We start from the raw sequence: 21726 nt of genomic DNA, 5'->3' as shown, positions 1-21726 counted from the left end.
GGGCCGCCGCGGAGCCGCACTTCCCTTTGCCTCCCCCACCTCGTTTTCCTCTCTCCCACTTCGCAGATCTCTCGCCTACCATGGACTACGCAGCTAAGGGCGACGATGCCCTCGCCAAATCCAATGCCCATCTCGCTTTCGAATACTACACGCGCGCCTTGATCCAGCACCCCCGCTCCCCGAACTACTACATTCAACGCGCCACAGCCCTGGGACGCCTGAAGCCAGAGCATGGCGGACCGAACCCCAACCACGCCCTGCAGGACTCAGAAGCTGCCCTTGCACTAGCCGTCGAGCGTGGCAAGCGCGAGCTGATCCTGTCAGCACAGTTCCGGCGTGCAGTCTCGCTGTTCCAGCTCGAGCGGTATGGAGATGCGTTATACCTCTTCAAGCTGCTGGAAGAGAAGACGGCTGCGACAAAGAGCGCCGGAGATGAGAACAGGGGTTCCAAAATACAAAGCGCTATGAGTGGAGGGAAAGGCAAGATGTACGAGACGCAGTTGCCCATCTGGTTGGCGAAAGTCAACCGCAAGATAGACGAACTTCCGGAGGGTGACGACAAGACTAAGGTCTCTGTCGTTGAATACCCCAAGGATGTCGAGATTCCTAGCAAGGAGCGCTTAGAGGCCGAGCTTGCTGGTAAGTTGGGGAAGTCCGTGCTGGCAAATGAGGAGTCGACCAAGCAAACCCCATCCGCACCAAGCGCAGCAAGTGACGCTCCGAAGCCCACTGCCAGCTCGGCTGCACGTTCGGCACCTGTCGCCCCAGAAAAGGTCCGGCATGAGTGGTACCAGTCTCAGAATTCCGTTGTCGTTACGCTCTATGCCAAGGGTATTCCCAAGGACAAGGTCGAGACTGAGCTAAAAGATGACTCGGTAAGCTTCATTCAAGCCTATGCATGATTTGCCATGGGCAGGCAGTTGACGGATCCATCTAGATATCGCTCCGATTCCCTCTTCCCTCCGGCTCTGAATACGACTTCACTCTGGATCCTCTCTACGCACCCATCGATACCTCCGCCTCCAAAGTCTCCGTCATGGGCACCAAAATCGAAATCACCCTCCAAAAGAAATCAACCGGCCAGAAATGGAGCTCGCTGGAAGGCATGGGCGAAAGTGTGAAGCTCACGGAGCGTCCTACTGCCTCAGCAGCATCAAGCGGACCCGCGTACCCGACTTCGTCTCGCCACGGAACAAAGGACTGGGATAAAGTTGCGTCCTCCCTTACTGCCAAGAAGGGTTCAAAAACGAAAGGTGAAAAGGGCGACGGCAACGAATCCGATGATTCGGATATCGGAGGCGATGCTGTGGACGGCTTCTTCAAGAAGCTGTACAAGGACGCCGACGACGATACCCGCCGCGCTATGATGAAGAGCTACATTGAAAGCAACGGAACGTCGCTGAGTACCAATTGGTCTGAGGTTGGGAGCAAGACGATGGAGCCACACCCTCCTAAATGATTCCGTGGTTGAATCTATTTAGATTCCGAATCTTGCTCGATATGTTCTGTCTTTAGTTCGCCGCATGTAGCTACAGGTGTTTTTATTTTGCATAGCTTTGCTACTTTTTGAACAGTCTTTGATCGATGAAAATGAATTATGTTTGACCCTGCATTATCCAAGTTCTAAAACAGTAGAGATGGACCTCGGTGAGTTATCTAGCTTGTTATGAGCATTTGCGGGTTCTCGCGCCAGGGAAAGCTAGCGGGCGCTAGATGTGCGACGCGATTCTGGGTGGTTCCATGTATTATAACGGTCCCATAACGACCACCCCGATCAACAAGGGGCTCTAAATTCCCCTCCTTTCCCCGCCGTCAGCTTCGAGTCAACTACCATCATTCGTACAATGCCCGTTACAGTTGCGGAGATTGTCGCGCCTTGCGACGACCAACCGGAGCTCGTGGAGCGTATAGCTTCACGAACGATAAAACCTCCCGTTACCATAGTCAAGCCCAACCCAGAATGGCCGCAACGGTTCGAACAAGTCAAAGAACGGATCGAAAAAGCCCTTGGGACCTTGATCTTGGACATCGGTCATGTCGGCTCTACCAGTGTTCCCGGCCTACCAGCCAAAGACATTATCGATGTTGATCTGACAATGAAAGATCCCACGGATGAAGCATCCTACGTGAAGCCTCTAGAAGAGGCAGGATTCCGGTTCCTCTTGCGCGAGCCGTGCTGGTACCAGCACCGCTTCTTTGTGGAGAATTGGCCCAACGCCTACCACGTTAATCTCCACGTGTGGGGTCCCGACTCGCCCGAAGTGGTCCGACATCGTATCTTTCGTGACTGGCTACGCAAAACGCCGGCGGATCAAGAACTGTATGCCAAATCGAAATACGAAGCGGCTGAACAGACGGCTGTAGCTGGGGATTCAGTGGTGGAATATACCCAACGGAAAGACAAAACGGTCCGGGAGATCATACAAAGAGCATTGCGTGATTTGGGCTATGTTGAAGGAGACACTCGAGAGGTGATTTAGATGGTGCTGTCGGCATTAGAGATGAGTGTTGAAGCCGGCGAGTCATTAATCGCTGTCCGGTTAACTTTGCCCCGTGTTGCCTTCCTTTTGCCTTTACCCCACACTTCGTATCTCTAGACAAACAAACGGTACCAGCAGCATTGAATCCAATCCAGCTGTGGAGCACCACCTATCCCCGAGATTCTGTTACAGATACGATTATAGAAAAGCCGGATCTCCACCTCGATGAGATGGCAGTTTTTCTGTAGGACGAGACGGACGGGGATGACTCGCAGGCTAGCTGCGCCTGTCTTAGATAGGCCTGGCCGTGGTCTTGGCCTTGGCATTAGGCTTTAAGGAAGTTTCTGTGTGTAAGGCCAGGAAGCCAATTTCGAATCTGTCAAAGATCGATTCTTGCAGACCTGAACTCGACTCTCGGGACGAGCTGTTTATCCAACCCGCAAATTGGCATTCTTGCTAGTGTGAAATCCTCAATAGCGAAGCAAAATGGTGTCCAGCACAGATATTGCCTACTTGCGTCGGTGTGTGGAGCTAGCCCGCGAAGCTCTTGAGGCGGGTGATGATCCGTTTGGGTCAGTGCTGGTAGATGCCACCGGCAAGATTCTCAAAGAGGACCGCAATCGGGTTTGGACCAAGGCAGACATCACCTTGCATCCCGAGTTCACGCTGGCCATTTGGGCCCAGAAGCACCTGGCCCCTGCCGACCGTGCTACTGCCACCGTCTACACTTCTGGCGAGCACTGTCCGATGTGCTCGACTGCTCATGCGTATGCGGGGTTGGGACGGATCGTCTATGCTAGTTCGTCCGCACAGCTTGAGCAGTGGGGGACGCAGTTCGGCGTGAAAGCTGGACCGGTTGCTCCGCTCCCGATCAATCAGGTTGCGCCGGGTCTGATTGTTGACGGCCCGGCTCCAGATCTGGATAAGGAGATTTATGAGCTGCATCGATTGAAGCAGGCTCGAACTACAGCTGAATCATAGGTGCTTACCGGGTGTGCTATCTCGGACATGGTTGGAAGGCTTGACACTTCCTCAAGATGATGCTGTATCATACTCCTTTCACCTAGGGCATCAATCCTACTCGGGTTTCGCTCTCAATGTTGCCTGGCCTGATATTCTAATGCCGAACTAAGCCGGCCTCAAAGATGACGCATAATCTGTTCTCACTCCCAAAGCTATTCAAAAAGTCTTCTAAGGCGGTCCCAAGATAGCTCTTCAGCCCTCAGTCATCTGCTTTTCGTTTCCACAGCGTTCTGTCTTTTGTTTTTTTTTGTCTTGATTCTGCTAAGAAAAACTATTATAACCGTGAGCTTCCAGTGTTCTACAAATCACAGGGCTTTTCTATTACGTTTGAGATAGATTAGTGTCTCTTGGCATTAGGGTTTGGGAAAGAGTCGAAGTGTGTGTGACACCGGTTTACGGAAGTACTCACAATAGGTGGTGAGTGCCACGCGTCCGAGCCTATAATGGAAATCGATCACGTAGATGATATGTTATTTTTCATGGTGCCATTTCCACTTTGATTTCTCTCTCAGGTCATGTGTTCCTGGAAAACCTTGGAGGGCGGTTCAAAGTACCGTCCGCCGTCGGCGCCGAGTCGGGAGGAGTCCTCATGTGACCATAGCCGCAACGGCTACTATGTCTTAGGTGGAGAAAGTGGACAGAAAATACTGATTTGTCTGGTGTATTTGGAGGAATCATCATTGGAGAGCTTTTAGATGACCCACGTGAGACGAAAAAATCCTGGGCAAACCTTATTATAGCGTGCTTCGTATAGGCTGGTTTCAAGCATGTCACTTAAACTCCCACCCTCGGAGCAACACGACACGTCCGATTGATCAAGAACGAGGGGTAATGCGGACTAGCTTACAAATAAAGTATAAACGAACAGATTTTCAATAGGCGAGTGGGGCTCCAAAATAAGCTCGTCGGTGACCAACCCTAACTTTGACTAAACATTTACCTAATCTTTCCGATTCCGTTGGAGTCACTTGGAGTATTTTTGCCCTCCCTCTCTTCCGTGACGCTGTTTTATTATTCATGATTTCTCAATGGAGGTTTCTATAAGCCCATAATTTTACCTAAGCCTTCCGGTCGGACTCCGGGCTCGACTATGTTATTATCCCAATGCTGTCTGCCCGTCTGGGTAGACAGTTGATCCTGCGCATCTTCCCCGGACCCCATTATTTCAATTTAAAAGACGAAATATAGCAATCGCAATAATGGTCCGTAACATCCACATCGCGGTCCTTGATGTCGACATTCCAGCGCGTAGACTGTACGAGGCTCGCGGTCTCTGCAGCGCGCATTTCCGCGATATCCTTCGCGAAACGGCCTCGCACTTGAACGAGACCACCACTGTTGATAATCCGATTCATATTACCGTCACCCCCTATGACATTCGCGGAGGTCATTATCCCGACTTCCACCTGCTGCGCGGCAGTCCGACTCAGGAGCACCTGCCCGTGTCCAACCCAATTGATGCAATCTTGATCACCGGAGGGTCTCCGGGCGTTTATGAAATGCCTCACTCGCCATGGATGCAGATTCTGGAGAAGTTCATCCAGACCGTTTACAGAGGCCACCCCGATGTACGCATCATGGGTACCTGCTTCGGTCACCAGCTTATTTCTCACGCGCTGGTTCGCGTGCCCGAGGACCCGGTCCGCGACGTCTATGTTGAGAAATGCCCGCTTGGTCGCGAGGTCGGTATCTACACCGTGCAGCTTGAGAAGGATTTCCTTCAGCACTTCCCTTCGGCTCTCGGCCATCTTCCTCAGGGCCAGCTCCGTATTCAGATGTTCCACGGCGATCGTGTGATGGCCGTGGAGAAGGGAACTGCCGTGACTCTTAGCGAGTCGCCTCCTGTTTCCCTTCCTGCTCCTTGGATCAATATTGGAAGTACGCCTATCTGCCCGATTCAAGGGCTTTACAATCCCGGAAGGGTGCTGTCTGTCCAGGGACACTATGAGATGGATGCCTTTGGTATGCAGAAGATGTGCGTGGAGAATGCGCCCGTTATGGGGTGGAAGGAGTCGAAGCTGGCTCTGTTCTTGGAGCAGGTTGGTCCCGATATGAAGGAGAGACAGGACGATGCCAAGTCATTTGCTACTGCCGTCCTCTCCTTCCTGGCTGATCTTGAGGTATGAAATCCCGGGGGGTTACGTATAGGAGGCATTGAATTAATGCCTCAACCTCCAAAATGCTCATTGCATAATGGGAACGCTCGGCCAGTGATCAAAACAAGGTACTCGGGGAACATCCCGCCGGCCCCAAGCATGGCCTAGCCCTGGGCCTACTAGGGCATGCACACTTGGCCAGATGTATCAGTTTACATCCCTTCTACATATGTGAAGCGAATTTTCTGTGAAGGGTCCCGGCTCAGGTAGTCTGCCAGTCCGTCCTTTTTCCCAAGCGCCAGCGCCTCATGATGTATTGAAAATGAATGTCACGAAAGTCAAAATTTTTATGTCAAATATTAAAGTGGTTGAATCGTATAAGCATCCATATCTAACATATGTACATAAGTCCTCGGGGTCTTCACTCATCGGTGTCAACATCGTGGTGAGCCTTGTCTCCGTCACGGTACAAGAAGAACTGAACAAAAATCGCCATATCCAACAGCAAAGTACCAAAGCTACCAATCAACCAAGACAGGTTGACAAGCACATATCTTCCATACAACGCAGAGGCCTCACCGGGACGACACTTCGTGTGATGCCGGTTTTTAGTCGTTCCCTGGCAAACAGGCGAGTATGCCAGAATGGACAGGACGTAGGTCAAATTCCCAATGCAAGCGAAAAGGAAGAAGAGCAAAGACACTCCATCCGTAGATTTCCGGCGATAATTGAGCAGCAGCTGGGGAACACGAGAGCCCAGGTACAGCACAGCGCAGAGGTACCCGAAGACTTGGCCCAGTGTGTCCATGGTGAGGGGTTCTGGTTCTGGTTTGGATGTTTTAGGGCCTGGGGTGACATACCAGCCCAGGATACCTGCAGCGCAAACGAGGGCGATGGCTGTAGTGTTGAAGAAGAGAGCCTGGAGGGTGGAGATGCGAGGGCGGTGTCGTCGGGCGCGCGCTGTATCTGAACTCGGCTCTATTAATGGCATCGCAGGCGACAGATGTGTGCCGTCAATATGGTGGGGGTTCAATATTTCGCCAATCGTTGTTGCAGAGTGCCGTCTTCCCTGCGTAGCAGATGACAGCGATGTTGGTCGCGCGCCGTCATGGGAGTGTTGCCCATTGTGTCTTGTGGCCGGATCCTGAATTTTAATGTGACCATCGGATTTCGGCAACAGGGAAGATCTTTCTGTTGGCCCAGGCCCATTCGCGTCGCTGCCCTCAAGAGCACCGGTGGCAGATGATTCGGGTTCCGGCGACGGGGACGAAGAGAATTCTTCCCTAATGTTGAAGCCTCGGTAATAGAAGCACTGTCCCAGCAAAACAATATCCGCCAGTGTATAATACACCGCCAGGATAGTCATTGTTGGTAGCACGCCCTGGAGCACAGCACCGAGGATATTGAACACATCGCCCGCCAACCACACGATGAGAAACAGAAGCGAAAGGCCATCTGCAGAGCCACGTTGGAAATTCTCAATAATCTGTGGGGAGAAGACAACAACCCAGCAAGCAATTGAGATAGATCTAAACATGAATTAGTAAGTTTGTTGCAACATGACGGTCTATGTGGGGGACGAAAGATCATCGAATCCGAGGACGATCTGCATCATATTCCTGCGCACGCGCGACGCACATAATCCCCCGCATCGCATCGTGTAAGAGTAAACTGAAGCAGAGATAAGAAAAAACTTACCCACAGATCCCACTCAGGGCCTCGATATTGAAATTGGCCGCCTGTGAAGGGAACATGGTGAAAGCAGGCTGAGGTGACACAGAACCGGGTCCCAGGCACTCACACGGCTACAGATGAGCACCAGGATGCGCAGCAGATAGCGGCAATTATGAGCCACTATTTGGAAATGAAATATAGTCGCTGAACACCTCAAAATATGCCAATTGAAGTGATCCGAAAAGGTTGAAGGAATCCGCGGAACTAGACTGCATGACGTCGAGTGGGTCACGTGCGTCACGTGCTCATTCATCTACTGACTATGAAAGGTGTCGACGTTAACATGGCAGCGTATATGGCGCTAATATATAGTGGCCACTTTTGTTCTTTCTTTCTTGACTCCTTCTTGTCCGATAAATCAATAATTGAACATGGGAAAAGTGCACGTTGCTTTCACACGTCCATCTCAGCAGCTTAAAGATCACGATATCTAAGAAGTGCGTCTTGGGCTGGTTTGGGATCCACCCACAGGGTAAGTATTGGAATAAACCAAATCCGTGCTGTTGACTGATTGGATCGTCGCCCGTACAAAGATTAATAAGTTTACTAAAAAAGATTCAGGGGCTAGGAGGGGAACCCTGTTAGATATTTTGCGTTTGATTAATTGGTTGATGAAAGTTCTTATGAGCTGATGGTGCCTATCTAGTGGCGACGAGGCTATGTAGCTGTCTACTAACGGTGCGGAACCCAAAGCGACCGTCCAGCCAACACGTGCTAGCGAAGGGATCAGTCTATAACGCGTTTTTCACTTGAGGACGCCGTCATCAAAGGCACTGGGATCCGACTGACCCCGAATCTCCCACATCAATAAAGTTCACCACTCATGACAATCTATCATTTTTGCAAAGTTTCTACAGAGTAAAGGGTTACCTAGCTTCATCAGAATGTCGCCGTGCACCATTTCTTCACACTACCCTGTCGCAATCGTTGGAGGTGGGGTCGCAGGCCTAACATTGGCACTGGGCCTCGAGGCACAGGGCATTATTCACTATGTTCTTATCGAGGCTCATGATTCCTTGGCTCCGGATGAAGGCGCTAGCATTGGTCTATTGCCGAACGGTCTCCGGATTTTTGATCAGCTAGGACTTATCGATGAGATTGAGAAGCACACTTCACCGCTGCAGCGCTGGCGGCATTTGGATGGTGAAGGCGAGCTGATCTCCGAGACAAACGCTCTTGGGTACTATCCATCGCAGTAAGTACTATTCTATCTTTTGAAGCTCGTTGTTATTAACAGAACAGAATCGGATACGGCGGTCTCTTCTTGGAACGACGCAAGCTTCTACAGATTATGACAAACAAGCTGAAGAACCATGGAGCCATTATTACATCGACTCGTGTGTCCTCACTGGAGGAGACCACAGAAAATGTGGCTCTGAAGCTCAGTGGCGGGTCCTATATTACAGCTGATATTGTCATTGGAGCAGACGGAGTACGTAGTCGCGTTCGCGAAGAAATTGACCGGTCCCAGCCAGGTCCTTCTGTTCATTCAGATGACTGTACGTGTTCTCCAAAACCTGTGATGACTATACTCAAGCTGAATTTTCTTTCAGACATTAATGTTCGATTTGCTTGCGTGTATGGTATCTCTCCTCCTATAGATGGCATCTCCGAGGGCGAGTGCTTCTCTGTCTACCGACCCGAAGCGGCAATCCTCATCTTCACAGGCCAAGCGGGTATTATATTCTGGTTTGTCTTTGAGGACCTAGGCCAGACCTATGAGCTCTCTAAGTCTCCGAGGTATACCAAAGCCGATATAGATTCTGTCTGTCAATCAGTTGCGCATCTTCGCATCTCGTCCACCGTTTGCTTTGGCGATGTGTACACAAGACGATCAGTGGCCATGAAAGTATCATTGGAAGAGGGCGTGGCGCCAACATGGCACAGTCACCGCATGGTTATTGTAGGCGACGCCGCACACAAGGTAACAAGCGACCTACATTGAGCCAGGTGAAAAAACTGACAGGTTTCTCCAGTCAACTCCCAACGCAGCGATGGGAGCCAACCAAGCCATCGAGTCAGCCACTGTCTTACTCAATGAGCTTCAGGGCGTTTGGAATAAACCTGAAGAAGAAATCCTATCCTCGAATATCTTTCACGATGCCTTTGGACGATATGCTGAGCGCCGGAAGCCTCGTACTGGCATGATCGTGCAAAGGGCAGGTATTACCTGCAGAGCTCAGCTGGGACACGATGGCCCTGTAGCCGCCGTGCGCCAGGAGTTGCCCTCCCTGACAGATGATGACTGGCTGTTCCGCGGTTTTATGGGCTTTTCAGACTCTCCGGTGCTGGCTGGAGTGCCACTGTCACCCCGAGGTGAATTCTTTCACCAAGCAGTAGAGCAGTTCCAGGAACGGTTTCGGGCGCGACAAAATGGACAGCTAAAGGTGTCGAACTCCGGATTGTTTGGGAACCAGACACAGGCTTGAGTCTTCCAGAAATATTATAGCTTCTGGAGAGATTAGAAATAAACCTGTCGAGTCGCCCCCTTTGTGCAAAATATTTAAATCCCGCATATGAGAAGGCCCCCTTCGGGCACCTCTCGACTTACTTTGTTAGATATCTTGCTACTATCAATTGCCTATGTGGGTAAAGAATGGCATTTGGATTTACCTCGATGCTTGTCCCCACTTTTGAAGCACAAGTTCTGACAGATTCTTAGGGAGTTAGGTGGGGATGATGAGCCTTTGATACAGAAAGCTATACTAAACTTGAAAAACAAAGAGAAGCAATCTCATGTGGACCGTTTCAAGAATAACCCCCCATAGAAAAAGACCGTATTATTTAGCAATCCTTCTTGTCCACCTGCATTCCCTTCCTCAGAGACGGACTCTGCATCACCTTGGACCACTCGTGCACTTTAATGCTGTTCTCCTCACTTAAGCGCACTTCTTCTTCCGCTCGCGGAATCATCTCATCCTCATAGCCCTGCAGTGCCGCAGAACGCTGTTCGATGATGAAGTCACCCTCATTCCAGAACGACTTGATGGCCTTGCATACTCGATAGGCGTCCTGGATAGCATGGTTGAGACCCTGACCCCGCTGGAAGGTCATAGGATGCGCAGCATCTCCTGCCAAGGTAACACGACCCTGGCGATTGTCCCACTTGTGCTCTGGCAAACTCGGGTCCCAATTGCGCAGCTTGGAATACCATACCTCGCTGTCTTCGGGCATCCACTCGAAGACGCTGCGCCAAGGGTCAACGAATTGACGGGCTAGTTCCTTTTGATGCAGGACGTGCTCTCGCATCGTTCGGTTATTGACCTCATCGCGGGGCTCCGGAAAAGAAATGTAATGGAAGAATATCCAGTTCTCTGGGTGCTCGCTATCGTCTCCGTCGTGAAGACTCAGCCACGCACAGTAGCCGTTGGGGTGAGGGGCCACCTGGTACAGGGGATGATGGGGCTGGGCACGAAGAAAGAGAGCATGTTCACGCGTGTGACGGGTGAAACACATGGTCGACGCATAATCAATCGGCGTCACCTTGGCGGCCTCTTCCCCGACAAGGAGCGAGCGCACCGTCGAATGTGGGCCATCAGTGGCAATCACAAGGGCGCCTAGTTCCTCCGTGCCATCCTCAAATTTGACCGACACACGCTCTCCACCAGGAGAGTAGACAATGTCACAGACAGATTTGCCCCACTGGACATCAATACCCTGCAGGAGCATTGCCCGGAACTTGTCGCGGCGGAGACGATAGAATTTGTGGGACTTGATCTCAGTGATGAGTTCCCCCGTCTGGCCATTGTACATTGGCAGTCGATCAGTATCCTTAGTTGCAACATGGGGATCAACTTGTGTCTGCTCGATCTGCTTCAAGATCTCCGCCGACATTAGATACTCCAGGGGTTCAAGGCCCCAGTGCAGTCCCATACTCCAGTTGCGCTTGCGGATGGGGCTTTCTTCTTTCTCAAAAATTTTGAAATTGATGCCAGCCTATAAAATCGTGAGTTGTCTCAATTTCAGCACAGGTTTGGATCTGGTACCTTTTTCAGGCCTTGAGCCAGTGCGAGACCCGTCGAGCCTATATTTCTGGCTTTAGAATTTCTTTTGAGATGAGATATACGCTGAGAATAAGAACTCACCAGCACCAATGATCAGAACCTTTCTCTTGCCCTTCATAGCAGCTGGATTCATAGATCCGTTGCCAGATGCATTGGGCGTTTCGTTCGAAGTGCGGTTGATCATGGTTTCTGTTTTGTTCTTTGTGATTCTTGAAAGTAACTTGGATTACTTAGCTCTAGTTTAAAAGCTCGTCCCATCTCAAATATACCCCCGGAGCATCGATAGCCGATGCCGAGTCCGATTCCGGCCGCCGGAAGGCCGAAAAGACCCCGGCAGTCCCGCATTATGCGAGAACCGATTCCTTGCCCCCAAAAATAAACATTAGTCTGCTAAGCAACAATAACGCATAGAATAACTATATGTGAGCATTACAGGATTGTTTTATGGGCAGTTTTTGTGAATGATATACATGATTGAGTCCCATATGAGTGAGACCGTGCGAAATTGAAAGGTCTGCTTATTATTAGATATATTCCTTCTATAGACAGATATATCATTCTGTTTTTCTAGTATAATAAGACGTCATTATAAAACAAAGCAGTCCAACGCCTCTAGGCGATAACTTGATGCCTATCTATGTCTCAATCTTGCCGTGAATCTCGGCTGTTTGGTGCGCCACACTCGCCACATTCTGGTTCATCCAGCTCAGATAAGTCTGCCAGCCTACGGCCACGCACCCAGAGAACACACTGCGGAACTGAGGTGGAACCCACAGAAAGCTGACAAAAGCAACCCCAGACCACACCTTAACACTATCGACGATGCTCGTAGGCAGTGCAAGTTGCAGTCGCACTAGAGTTTCCCCTAGCGAGGCTCCGGAAAGTAGTGATTGCATAGTGAAAAAGTAGGCGTTGAAGACAGGCGTATAGACCGCTTGTTGGACAATGACCTTGGTGATAAGTGATGCAATCTTCGACGTGAAGTTGAAATGGCGATGGAGGAACATAAACCTAAGATCGTTAGCATCTTGTTGGAAATAAAAATGCACAAAGGATATTTTTACTCACCATTCGTAGGATGGAATGCTAGCTATTATGCCCACAGTTAAATGTCGTAGGGTGCGTCTTGGGTCGTAGCCTTGCGAGCCAGTAGGCTCCGAATGGACTTTTTTAGACCTATAATCATATTTTTCTCTATGACTACTGTGCTCTAACGGAAACAATAGTTGAGCACTTAAGTCACCACATAACCACACCACTACTGAGCTGCATATTTGTGTGGCATAAGGTCTTTTGGCTTGGATTCGGGAGTAAGCCCTAGCGAGTTTCCCAATCGCACTGCGCTCCAGAAATCCACGAATCGAAGCTGAAGCCGATGATAAAGTGGTAGTATCTGACGAAGGCGAATTTGCGGAACGCCAAGATCGTGAAGCCGAGTAGGGCCGACTTAGATTTCGATTGCTGCGTACCAGGGCGGCTGATGGGTACCGCAACCCCGGTCTAAGTATAGGTAACGAGTGCATAGAGAAAAAAAATCGAATGATCCAGTGCGGAGATTTGAAATTGCACATATAAGAGATAAACACTTGGGGCTCGGAGATCGACGGACTTTGGCCTACACTATTTCTAATCGGCCATTTCCCGACGTCGGCCCCGCATAAGCTTATCCGTGGCCGAGGCCCACCCGTTTCGCAAAAGCCACTAAAAATTACGCTTAGCCTGACATCCATTGTTAGCTGCGGTCTCCACTACGGACGCCTTCCTTTCCCCTCTCTCTAACCACTCTAGATAATCGCTATTCCTCGAGTTGCACCCCCGAGACTTTCCAATGGATTCAACATCGCCTGTACTACCCACTCATCTGCCCTCTCCGGCTCCCAATAGCGGCGCAAGCAGTGCGTCCAAGACAACATCTGATTCTGGCTCAGCAGGGACGCCGTCCTTACACATCCGAAGTTGTACTTTCTGTCGATCTCGCAAAGTGAAATGCAATCGCCAGCAACCGTGTGCAAGCTGTCTACGTGCTGGCACCGATTGCACCTATCCGCCTGGGCCAGGCCGAGCTCCGAAGCGACCTCGGCGGGCCTTGGATGTACGCGTGCTTGATCGATTGTCGCGTCTTGAGGCGCTCATGAAACAGGTTAAGAAGGGCCAAGTACCAGAAATAGTAGCACCTTCGGAGATCACGACTACTTCTATGTCGAACTCGGAGGATACGTCGAGCCAAGTGGAGCAACAATTTGGCCGCCTTGTCATCGATGACACGCGCAGTTGTTATGTGAGCAATATTTTGTGGGCAAGTCTTGGCGACGAGGTATGTAGTTTTTGAACGTGCTAGGAGCATGATACATTAACTCTATAGCTTATGTAGATTGAAGAGTTGCGCGACTTACTGTATGAGCCAGCCTCGGAAGCTGACGAGAGGGACGACGATTTCGAGCTCTCAACGGAGGGATCTATAGCAGATTCCGCAGCATCTTTAGGATCCAACGCCGCGATTATGGGTTTTCAGGCGCTAGCGCAGTCCTTGCGCCCGTATCATCCGCCGCTGTCCCAGTCGGTGGCTTTGCTTGAGATCTTCAAAGAAAATGTGGCGCCGCTGGTACATATTTTCCATATGCCGACAATGATTCGCTCTTATTGGGACGCTGTAGCCTCACTAGAGTTATTGGACCGCAACACTGAGGCTTTGCTCTTTGCGATCTACTATTCTACCGTGATCAGCATGGAACCACAGCAATGCGAGCCCGTATTGGGTCTTTCGCGGGCGACTGCACTCAAGCACTATCAGTTCGCTGTACAGCAAGCTATGGCTCGTGCTGACCTATTAAATACCCAAAGTATTGTGCTACTGCAGGCAGTAGTTCTATTCGTGTCAGCCCTGCGCAACGAAGACGCCTCGCGTACGGCCTGGTCTCTGACAGCGCTCATCTTCCATATCGCCCAGGCCATGGGCTTGCACCGTGATGGGGCCGCTTTTGGTCTACGACCTCTAGAGATAGAGCTTCGGCGGCGCCTGTGGTGGCATATTTGTCTACTAGATATCCGGTCTTCCGAATATCATGGGTGTGAGCCAATCGTCCACGAGTCTATGTTCGATACCCAAATGCCGTTGAATATCAATGACAGCGACTTGACAGCTGAGATGACCAAGCCACCTACCGAGCGCGAGGAAGCGACTGAGATGACATTCTGCCTTATTCGTTGTGAGGTGATGCGTGTTGTGTGGAAAACAGGCTACGTACCACCAAGTATGCGGCGGCCAGGCCAGCCTGCCGATGGCCTTGCTCTTCCAGATAGCGCAGCTTTGGCCAAAGACCTCCAGCAGCGGTTAGAGGACCGCTATCTCAAACATTGCGATCCCACGACCCCATTCTTTCATGTCTGTGTGACTGTGGCGCGTCTCATTATCGCACGGACCTGGCTAGTGGTATACTACCCGCTCATTCATAAGGATAATGGAGCGAGCTTTCCCACCAGTCTCCGAGACCGACTATTCCTCACATCGATCAAGGTGCTTGAGCTGTCGAACATCCTGCTCACTAGCCCGGACATCGCTCAGTGGCAATGGCACTCTAAGACCCACATTCAATGGCACGCTGTTGCTTTTGCCCTTTCCGAAATTTGCGCACGCCCGCCATCCGCAGACTGTGATAGCGCCTGGGAATATTCGCAGACAGTCTATAGTCGGTGGATGATGAAAGAACACAAAGGCAATCTTTGGCGGCCTATCAAACGATTAATGGCCAAGGCGCAGTATGTGCGAGAGATGCAGAGGACTAACAACCATAGTCCCAAAAGGCATTGGAGAGTAGCAGGGATGCCGACAGAATTTCCCTCATTCTCGACTCCCTCACCCAGGGGGCCCGCCGTAATAGAGAGCTCTGCTATGGCCTCAGAGATGACAAGGGGTGCGACCCCTAGCGTCAATGGCTGGAATGGTGTTCTTTCTGGCGAGCCTTTGGATCCATTTTTCGATATGTTCCCCAAACAGGACTTCTTTGGCTCGACTATCGTCCCTTCAGATGTTCCCGACGTCGACCAAACCATGACGAACTGGATCCTGAACCCTGATGATATCAATCTTGGAATCAATGGTTTTGGTCTCTAGACCGATTGGGAATTGGTGTAAAATGGTCTGATAAACAATAGACAATGTCAAAGCTACGATCGCCACACGAGATATGAATCAGATTTGCAGGTTTCTCGCACAAGTCTAGTTGCTACTTGCTAATCTCGATGTCTATAATCTTCGCGAGGCGTCTTGAATTGCTTCTAGTATATTGATGGCAACTTATGGACGGCGAAAACGGGCTAGCCGCCTTGTGATATGCAATCTCCCTCCAATAATGATCGTTTGGTCAACGGAACCAACGACTCGAAGCATAAATGGTTTATCGCCGCTTAATTCGACACATGAGAGGCGTCCGATGCCAAGCCACTGTCCCCTTCTGAGAACTCTGCCAGTCCCGCGACTCAGGCAAGAGCTCAATGTCAAAATGCCAGAAAATCTTGGCTAGTATAATGCGGGTCTCGGCGGTAGTCAACCTGTCCGACTTGTTAGCATGCTTCTTGCTTAATCTTTTTTTCGTCGCTCACTTGACACCCAAACATGTCCTGGGCCCGTAACTGAACGGATTTACTACACCTAGTCGGTCCCCAGCAAAAGGAGAGTTGCTCTCCCGGGCCTCCGGTAGCCATCTCTCCGGGCAGAAATCATCGGGGCGATGGAAGTTCGATCTTGAGTGATAAGCCGCATGTTGATGCACTCCCACAGTCGTACCCTCTGGCACAAATCGCCCATCGATCTTTTCGCCACCGGCTGGCACAAAGCGACCCGTCGACGAGGGTGATGGGCAGTGAATACGAAGCGATTCTTGCATAACCGCCCCTAGGTATGGCATTCTGGCGACGCGATCGGATGTGATCTCAGCATCGGACGCAAATTCCCGGCGCACCTCATCCGCCAATTTTTGATAGGCCTCTGAGTTGGTTGTCAGGGAGTGGAAAGTGGTTGACAGCCAGGTCGCAGTCGTGCCCGTTCCAGCACCAATGATGGTGGCAGAGTTGAGACGCATCTCCACGGGCGACATGCGGTCCTTTTCGCTAAGCATGTAACTCAGGATATCACGGCGATCCGTCTTGGTAGCCAGACGCTTCTCGATCTTGGCGTCGATGATCTTGAAGTTCTCGAATGCGGCCATGACACGGGCTTTGGGGAGGAGGTATGTTCGCCATTTGACTAGGTTGTATGTCTCCAGCGCCTGGATCCTGCTTGTCATTAGCTCCTCGCACAATTACCTTTTGCTATGCGGTGTCATACCAGACCTGAGATTGGATGGAGTTTGTTAGAATATCCAGCCATCGACCACCGTTCTCCTTATCCAGAGCTCCTTCTGGCTGACCGCATATGAGATCGCCAATGAGGTCCATCGTGGTCTGCCATTGTATTTGTCAGTCAAGGCGTTCTCAATTTCATCGACAACACCTTTACTTACCCACTCAAAATATTTATTGAGATCAATTGGAGCTGGACCATAGCGTCCTTGCAATTTTTGAACCAGAAGATCCACATACTTTACGACAGTGCTATCATGCTCCTTGATGGATTTTTCTGAGAGCGCTGGCGCCAGGATCCGCCGCAGTCGCGAGTGATTGGCTTTATCAGCGCTCAGAATGGCATGCACGTTCTATAATCACAGTCAGCTTGCATATTTTTCGGCTCTAGTGTTAAAACCGTACCGGGATACCAGGTCGACTGAAACCTGCTTGGCAATTTTTCTCCATCTCCACAGCGCGCAAGCCATAGATCGACTTCCATGCCGTTTCTGTGATATAGGATAGGTGCCCCGGGGCGACCCGCACGACTGTGCCATATTTTTCGTGGAGCTCGATACTTTTCCAGACCAACTGGCCTGTCAGTCGGTAGTAGGTCCAGACGAGTTGAGTCGCTGCGCATACTTTGGGTCCTGGGTATGTGCGCAGCGGATGGAAATAGACATTGTAGATACAACGAAGAACCGGTGCTGCCAAAATCTAGAAAAAAAAATTTGAGCCATTTGGCTCTGGTCTGCCGTTATTTAGAATTATCGATCGTATCGCAACTTACTGTTAGGATAGCGATTGGGATGAAAGGGCTACATAGGAGGCAGAATGCCGCTTTCAAGGGAACTATTGATTCCATTTAGAATCCAACCCGTTAACGGAATTAAAAAAAAAGTCAATAAAGATACAAACGGACTGGGATTATTTACAGAAGCCTAGCTCGTCTTATTAGTCCACACTATTTTCCACGCTTCGATCCGAGTCGGTGATGTATTTCAACCCGGTACTGAAAATACAGTCGGTCCTTCGGACTCCGATCGCAGTTCGGCATCGCTCGGGCTTGCACGCGCATAAGCTTAACCGACACCCTAAACTATAGCCTCAGAGGGGCGCGGCAACAAAGCCATGAGTAGCTGTGACCCACAGTCTTCCCATTTTGTAGGCAATGAGACGCGGTACTTGCTAATCTACCGGCCATTTGTAGGGCCGAGGTGCCATCGCATAAGGGATCCCCGTTGTAGAGCCCCTGTTTGACATGACTGTGCTTAGTCTTCTGGTAATCTCTTAATGAGCTGGGTTGGCCAGATTTATACACCATTCTGTGTGAAATACCTTCGATTTGACTAGTGACCGACGGACCCTTTCCCTAGCGTTTCACCATGTCCAAGCCACAACAGGAGCAGCAACTCGCAGGTGCAAACACTACGAATACCAACGAGGCACTGCTTGAGGCCCAAAAGAGATTAGAAAGCCAGTCAACACTAGAAAGCAAGCGACTTACTCATCCGCTTCTTTACGATGCAACGCCGCCGACCGTGCTTGTCGACTTTGACGGCAACGATGACTCCTACCGGCCATTGAACTGGCCGTTCCGCAAGAAGGTCATCACGACCATTCTGTATGGTCTCACAACCTGCTGGATCACTTTTGCATCGGCCATCTATTCGGCGGGACTTGAGCAGGTAGCCGCGGACTTCAAAGTCAGCACCGAAGTGTCAGCATCTGGCGTCAGTCTAATTGTCTTCGGCTTTGGTCTAGGCCCGTTGGTCTGGGCGCCCCTGAGCGAGGTGTATGGTCGGAAATGGGTGGTCATACTGGTGCGCCTCATCTTTATAATCAATTTGGATACTCTTACGCTGACTGTTTCAGCCATTCTTTATCGCCGCCATCTTCTCCTTTGGATCAGCAACAGCCAAAGACATTCAAACCCTCCTTATTACCCGATTCTTCGCCGGTCTATTTGGCAGCGCACCAGTTACCAATACGGGAGGAGTTATGGCCGACATCTGGCCGCCTCAGCAGCGCGGAATCGCTATTGTGGGATATGCCATCACCATTGTTGGCGGACCAACACTTGGACCAATCATTGGCGGTGCTCTGGCTTCCAGCTATTTAGGCTGGCGCTGGACTGAGTACCTAACGGGCATTATTATGATGGCTCAGGTGGTTCTGGATGTCTTTCTTCTAGATGAGAGCTATGCTCCAGTGCTGCTTGCCTATAAAGCTCGTCGGTTGCGGCTAGAAGGCAAGAACTGGGCTTTGCATGCGAAGGTAAAGTCTGCCCCTCTCCACAAAATGGTTAGAATAATCTTTCTAATCTATTGTAGCAAGAGGAATGGGACGTTTCATTATCGGAACTATCGCAGAAATATCTCACCCGTCCTTTCCAAATGCTAGGAACGCCTATATGTCTACTCATGAGCATTTATGCCTCTTTCGTCTACGGTAAGCATGATCCAGAGACACTATATCAGTCCTTTGACGCTGACATAGTGATATATGCTAGGCATTCTCTACGCCAACCTTGAGAGCTTCTCCATTGAGTATCGGGAAATCCGTGGCTGGGCTCCAGTGGTCAGCAACCTACCGTTCATTTCTCTCCTAGTCGGCATCTTCTTCGCCGCGGGAGTGAACATCTATAACAATAAGTACTATTTCAACCAATTCAAAGCCAACAACAATAAGCCAGTCCCTGAGGCACGATTACCGCCAATGATGCTAGGTGGATTTGCCTTTACAGCCGGTCTCTTTATCTTCGGATGTAAGTATAATCCTTACTACTGAATAGCAAAGCTAATGATTTTGGTAGGGACTTCTTCTCCTAAAATCAACTACTGGCCCTCTATCATTGGTATCGCATTGACTGGCTTCGGATTCACAACCATCTTCCAGTCAGCTCTCAACTACCTAGTCGATACGTTCACTCGCTTCAGTGCTAGTGCGGTGGCCGCCAATACATTCCTTCGATCTATGATGGCTGGTGCGTTTCCGTTATTTATTATCCCTATGTACCATAATCTCGGCGTTGATTGGGGCACGACTATATTCGGTTGCATTGCAGCAGTCTTGATTCCCGTTCCATTTTTGTTCTTTTTCTGGGGAAAACGAATCCGTGCTCAGGGCGAGTGGAGCAAGCACACTGTTTAGTGTTCGAGTGTTTAGGATTTGCTTCTTGCTCGAAGACTTTTGCCTAGTTAGAGATGGTTAATAAACTGTAACAGGCTAGTGCCTGGTTGTCAGAGCACGTAATATAAGGGCCAATCAGCGGTAAACGGAACTCTCTGTATTGCTATACCCCTGAATCTGGCAATTTAACGTAATTCACAAGCGAGTGGCTCACACAAGCGAGTGGCCCACCCCATCCAAAATCGCTCACTCAAACCACCTACCTCAATTCAACTAGCTACAATGCCACCAATTCGCACTGAATCTTCGCAGAAATCGACCAATCAGGAGGGCAGAATCTTATTAGCCCTTTCCGATGTTAAAAGCGGCCGCGTTGAATCGTTGCGCGCAGCAGCGAAGCTATACGATATCCCCGCTAGAACGCTATCGCGGCGGGCAAAAGGCACAATGTCACGCGTCGATACACGCCCAAATTCGCATAAATTGACTCAATTGGAAGAGGATTCGCTTGTCCAATGGATATTCTCTATGGATACGCGTGGTGCAGCGCCTAGACGTGCTACTGTACGAGAAATGGCCGATATTCTTCTTGCAGCGCGTGGAATCACCCCTCCGCCGACCGTTGGCATTAATTGGGTATCTAATTTTGTTAAACGACGTGATGAGCTTCGAACACGCTTCTCTAGGCGATATGACTACCAGCGCGCCCTTAACGAGGATCCAAAGGCTATAAAAGAGTGGTTTTTGATGGTACAACGCGCGATTGATGAGAACGGTATCCAACCGGAGGATATCTACAATTTTGATGAGACTGGATTCGCAATGGGCCTTATATCAGCGCAGAAAGTGGTTACACGAGCAGAATACTACAGTCGGCGATCACTTCTACAGCCAGGAAATCGCCAATGGGTCACTGCGATCGAAACGATATGCGCTGACGGCTATTCGCTGCCGCCCTGTATTATATTCAAAGGCCAGGTTTATATCGCTGGTTGGTTTGAATCAAATCTCCCTAGGGATTGGCGAATCGAAGTATCGAATAATGGCTGGACTACCGATGAAATCGGCCTTCGCTGGCTCCAAAAGATCTTCATTCCGTACACTAATTCGCGTGTACGAGGACGATTTCGCCTATTGATCCTTGACGGGCACGGTAGCCATCTTACACCTCAATTCGATCGAATCTGTGCCGAAAATGATATTATACCACTGTGTATGCCTTCACATTCGTCTCACTTACTTCAACCGCTTGATGTTGGGTGCTTTGCAGTGCTTAAGCGTGCGTACGGTCGCTTCGTGAGCGATTTAGTCCGAACAGGCTATAATCATATCGACAAGCTTGATTTTCTAGCAGATTATCCTCGCGCACGGCTAGAAGCTTTCCAGCCGCATATTATTCAAAGCAGCTTTGCAGCTACTGGTATCGTACCAGTTAGTGCCGAAAGAGTGCTTTCTAAGCTTAATATATCGCTTCGAACGCCTTCACCACCATCAAGCCGACCAAGCAGCAGATCTAGCTAATTCACACCGAAAACGCCTAGAACAGTGTTTCAGCTAGAAAAGCAAGCTTCTATGCTTGAAGAGCTACATAAGCAACTATCGAAAAGCCCTCCTACCCCATCGAAAACTATGATAAATCAAATTATCAAAGGATGCGCAATAACGATGCATAGCGCTGCGCTCCTTGCGAAGGAGAACGCCGATCTACGCGCAGCGAATGAAAAGAAACGTCAAAAGCGCACTCGATCGACTAGGCAGATTGCACACGAAGAGGGCCTATCAATCGAAGAGGGCCTACAGCTAGCTCAGCAGCTAATTCAGCCAGTAGAAGCTAATGAGGTAGTATCGCATGAGCAGGGCGATTTACCTAGTCAGCAGGATCAGCCACGCAGGAGGGCTCCACCAAGGTGTAGTGGATGCGGAACGATTGGGCATAAG

The 21726-nt window shown here is 50.2% G+C and overlaps 11 protein-coding genes across 11 annotated transcripts; 7 read left to right on the top strand and 4 right to left on the bottom strand.

Moving 5' to 3' along the window:
* Window positions 1-80: 80 nt before the first annotated feature.
* On the top strand, window positions 81-1459 carry N7498_010476 (co-chaperone SGT1; the record flags this gene model as incomplete). The annotated part of the gene is made up of 2 exons (XM_058457532.1): window positions 81-875; window positions 938-1459. The coding sequence occupies 2 exons, from the start codon at window positions 81-83 to the stop codon at window positions 1457-1459; spliced, it is 1317 nt and encodes a 438-aa protein (XP_058304431.1).
* A 385-nt stretch (window positions 1460-1844) lies between these two features.
* Window positions 1845-2480, top strand: N7498_010475 (GrpB family protein; the record flags this gene model as incomplete). Its single annotated transcript, XM_058457531.1, has 1 exon — window positions 1845-2480. The coding sequence occupies one exon, from the start codon at window positions 1845-1847 to the stop codon at window positions 2478-2480; it is 636 nt and encodes a 211-aa protein (XP_058304430.1).
* Window positions 2481-2966: 486 nt separating this feature from the next.
* Window positions 2967-3461, top strand: N7498_010474 (nucleoside deaminase; the record flags this gene model as incomplete). Its single annotated transcript, XM_058457530.1, has 1 exon — window positions 2967-3461. The coding sequence occupies one exon, from the start codon at window positions 2967-2969 to the stop codon at window positions 3459-3461; it is 495 nt and encodes a 164-aa protein (XP_058304429.1).
* Window positions 3462-4702: 1241 nt separating this feature from the next.
* Window positions 4703-5629, top strand: N7498_010473 (type 1 glutamine amidotransferase; the record flags this gene model as incomplete). The annotated part of the gene is made up of 1 exon (XM_058457529.1): window positions 4703-5629. The coding sequence occupies one exon, from the start codon at window positions 4703-4705 to the stop codon at window positions 5627-5629; it is 927 nt and encodes a 308-aa protein (XP_058304428.1).
* A 391-nt stretch (window positions 5630-6020) lies between these two features.
* Window positions 6021-7353, bottom strand: N7498_010472 (PQ-loop repeat-containing protein; the record flags this gene model as incomplete). Its single annotated transcript, XM_058457528.1, has 2 exons — window positions 6021-7128; window positions 7298-7353. The coding sequence occupies 2 exons, from the start codon at window positions 7351-7353 to the stop codon at window positions 6021-6023; spliced, it is 1164 nt and encodes a 387-aa protein (XP_058304427.1).
* Window positions 7354-8217: 864 nt separating this feature from the next.
* On the top strand, window positions 8218-9762 carry N7498_010471 (FAD-dependent oxidoreductase; the record flags this gene model as incomplete). Its single annotated transcript, XM_058457527.1, has 4 exons — window positions 8218-8528; window positions 8576-8832; window positions 8887-9257; window positions 9310-9762. 4 exons carry the CDS (start codon window positions 8218-8220, stop codon window positions 9760-9762), a joined length of 1392 nt encoding a protein of 463 aa, XP_058304426.1.
* Window positions 9763-10117: 355 nt separating this feature from the next.
* On the bottom strand, window positions 10118-11521 carry N7498_010470 (FAD-dependent oxidoreductase; the record flags this gene model as incomplete). Its single annotated transcript, XM_058457526.1, has 3 exons — window positions 10118-11269; window positions 11320-11357; window positions 11419-11521. The coding sequence occupies 3 exons, from the start codon at window positions 11519-11521 to the stop codon at window positions 10118-10120; spliced, it is 1293 nt and encodes a 430-aa protein (XP_058304425.1).
* A 451-nt stretch (window positions 11522-11972) lies between these two features.
* Window positions 11973-12609, bottom strand: N7498_010469 (Mpv17/PMP22 family protein; the record flags this gene model as incomplete). Its single annotated transcript, XM_058457525.1, has 3 exons — window positions 11973-12348; window positions 12406-12513; window positions 12581-12609. 3 exons carry the CDS (start codon window positions 12607-12609, stop codon window positions 11973-11975), a joined length of 513 nt encoding a protein of 170 aa, XP_058304424.1.
* An 859-nt stretch (window positions 12610-13468) lies between these two features.
* N7498_010468 (fungal specific transcription factor domain-containing protein) lies at window positions 13469-15448 on the top strand (the record flags this gene model as incomplete). Its single annotated transcript, XM_058457524.1, has 2 exons — window positions 13469-13651; window positions 13709-15448. The coding sequence occupies 2 exons, from the start codon at window positions 13469-13471 to the stop codon at window positions 15446-15448; spliced, it is 1923 nt and encodes a 640-aa protein (XP_058304423.1).
* Window positions 15449-15731: 283 nt separating this feature from the next.
* N7498_010467 (cytochrome P450) lies at window positions 15732-17124 on the bottom strand (the record flags this gene model as incomplete). The annotated part of the gene is made up of 5 exons (XM_058457523.1): window positions 15732-15885; window positions 15937-16608; window positions 16661-16776; window positions 16836-17027; window positions 17080-17124. The coding sequence occupies 5 exons, from the start codon at window positions 17122-17124 to the stop codon at window positions 15732-15734; spliced, it is 1179 nt and encodes a 392-aa protein (XP_058304422.1).
* Window positions 17125-18041: 917 nt separating this feature from the next.
* Window positions 18042-19809, top strand: N7498_010466 (MFS transporter; the record flags this gene model as incomplete). The annotated part of the gene is made up of 5 exons (XM_058457522.1): window positions 18042-18479; window positions 18532-18933; window positions 18990-19107; window positions 19169-19423; window positions 19472-19809. 5 exons carry the CDS (start codon window positions 18042-18044, stop codon window positions 19807-19809), a joined length of 1551 nt encoding a protein of 516 aa, XP_058304421.1.
* Window positions 19810-21726: the final 1917 nt, after the last annotated feature.

This window comes from Penicillium cinerascens (genome assembly GCF_028974065.1).
Source record: "Penicillium cinerascens strain IBT 15544 chromosome Unknown scaffold_4_segment0_segment1, whole genome shotgun sequence".
Lineage (NCBI taxonomy): Eukaryota > Fungi > Ascomycota > Eurotiomycetes > Eurotiales > Aspergillaceae > Penicillium > Penicillium cinerascens.
This window is presented reverse-complemented; position numbering and strand designations above follow the sequence as displayed.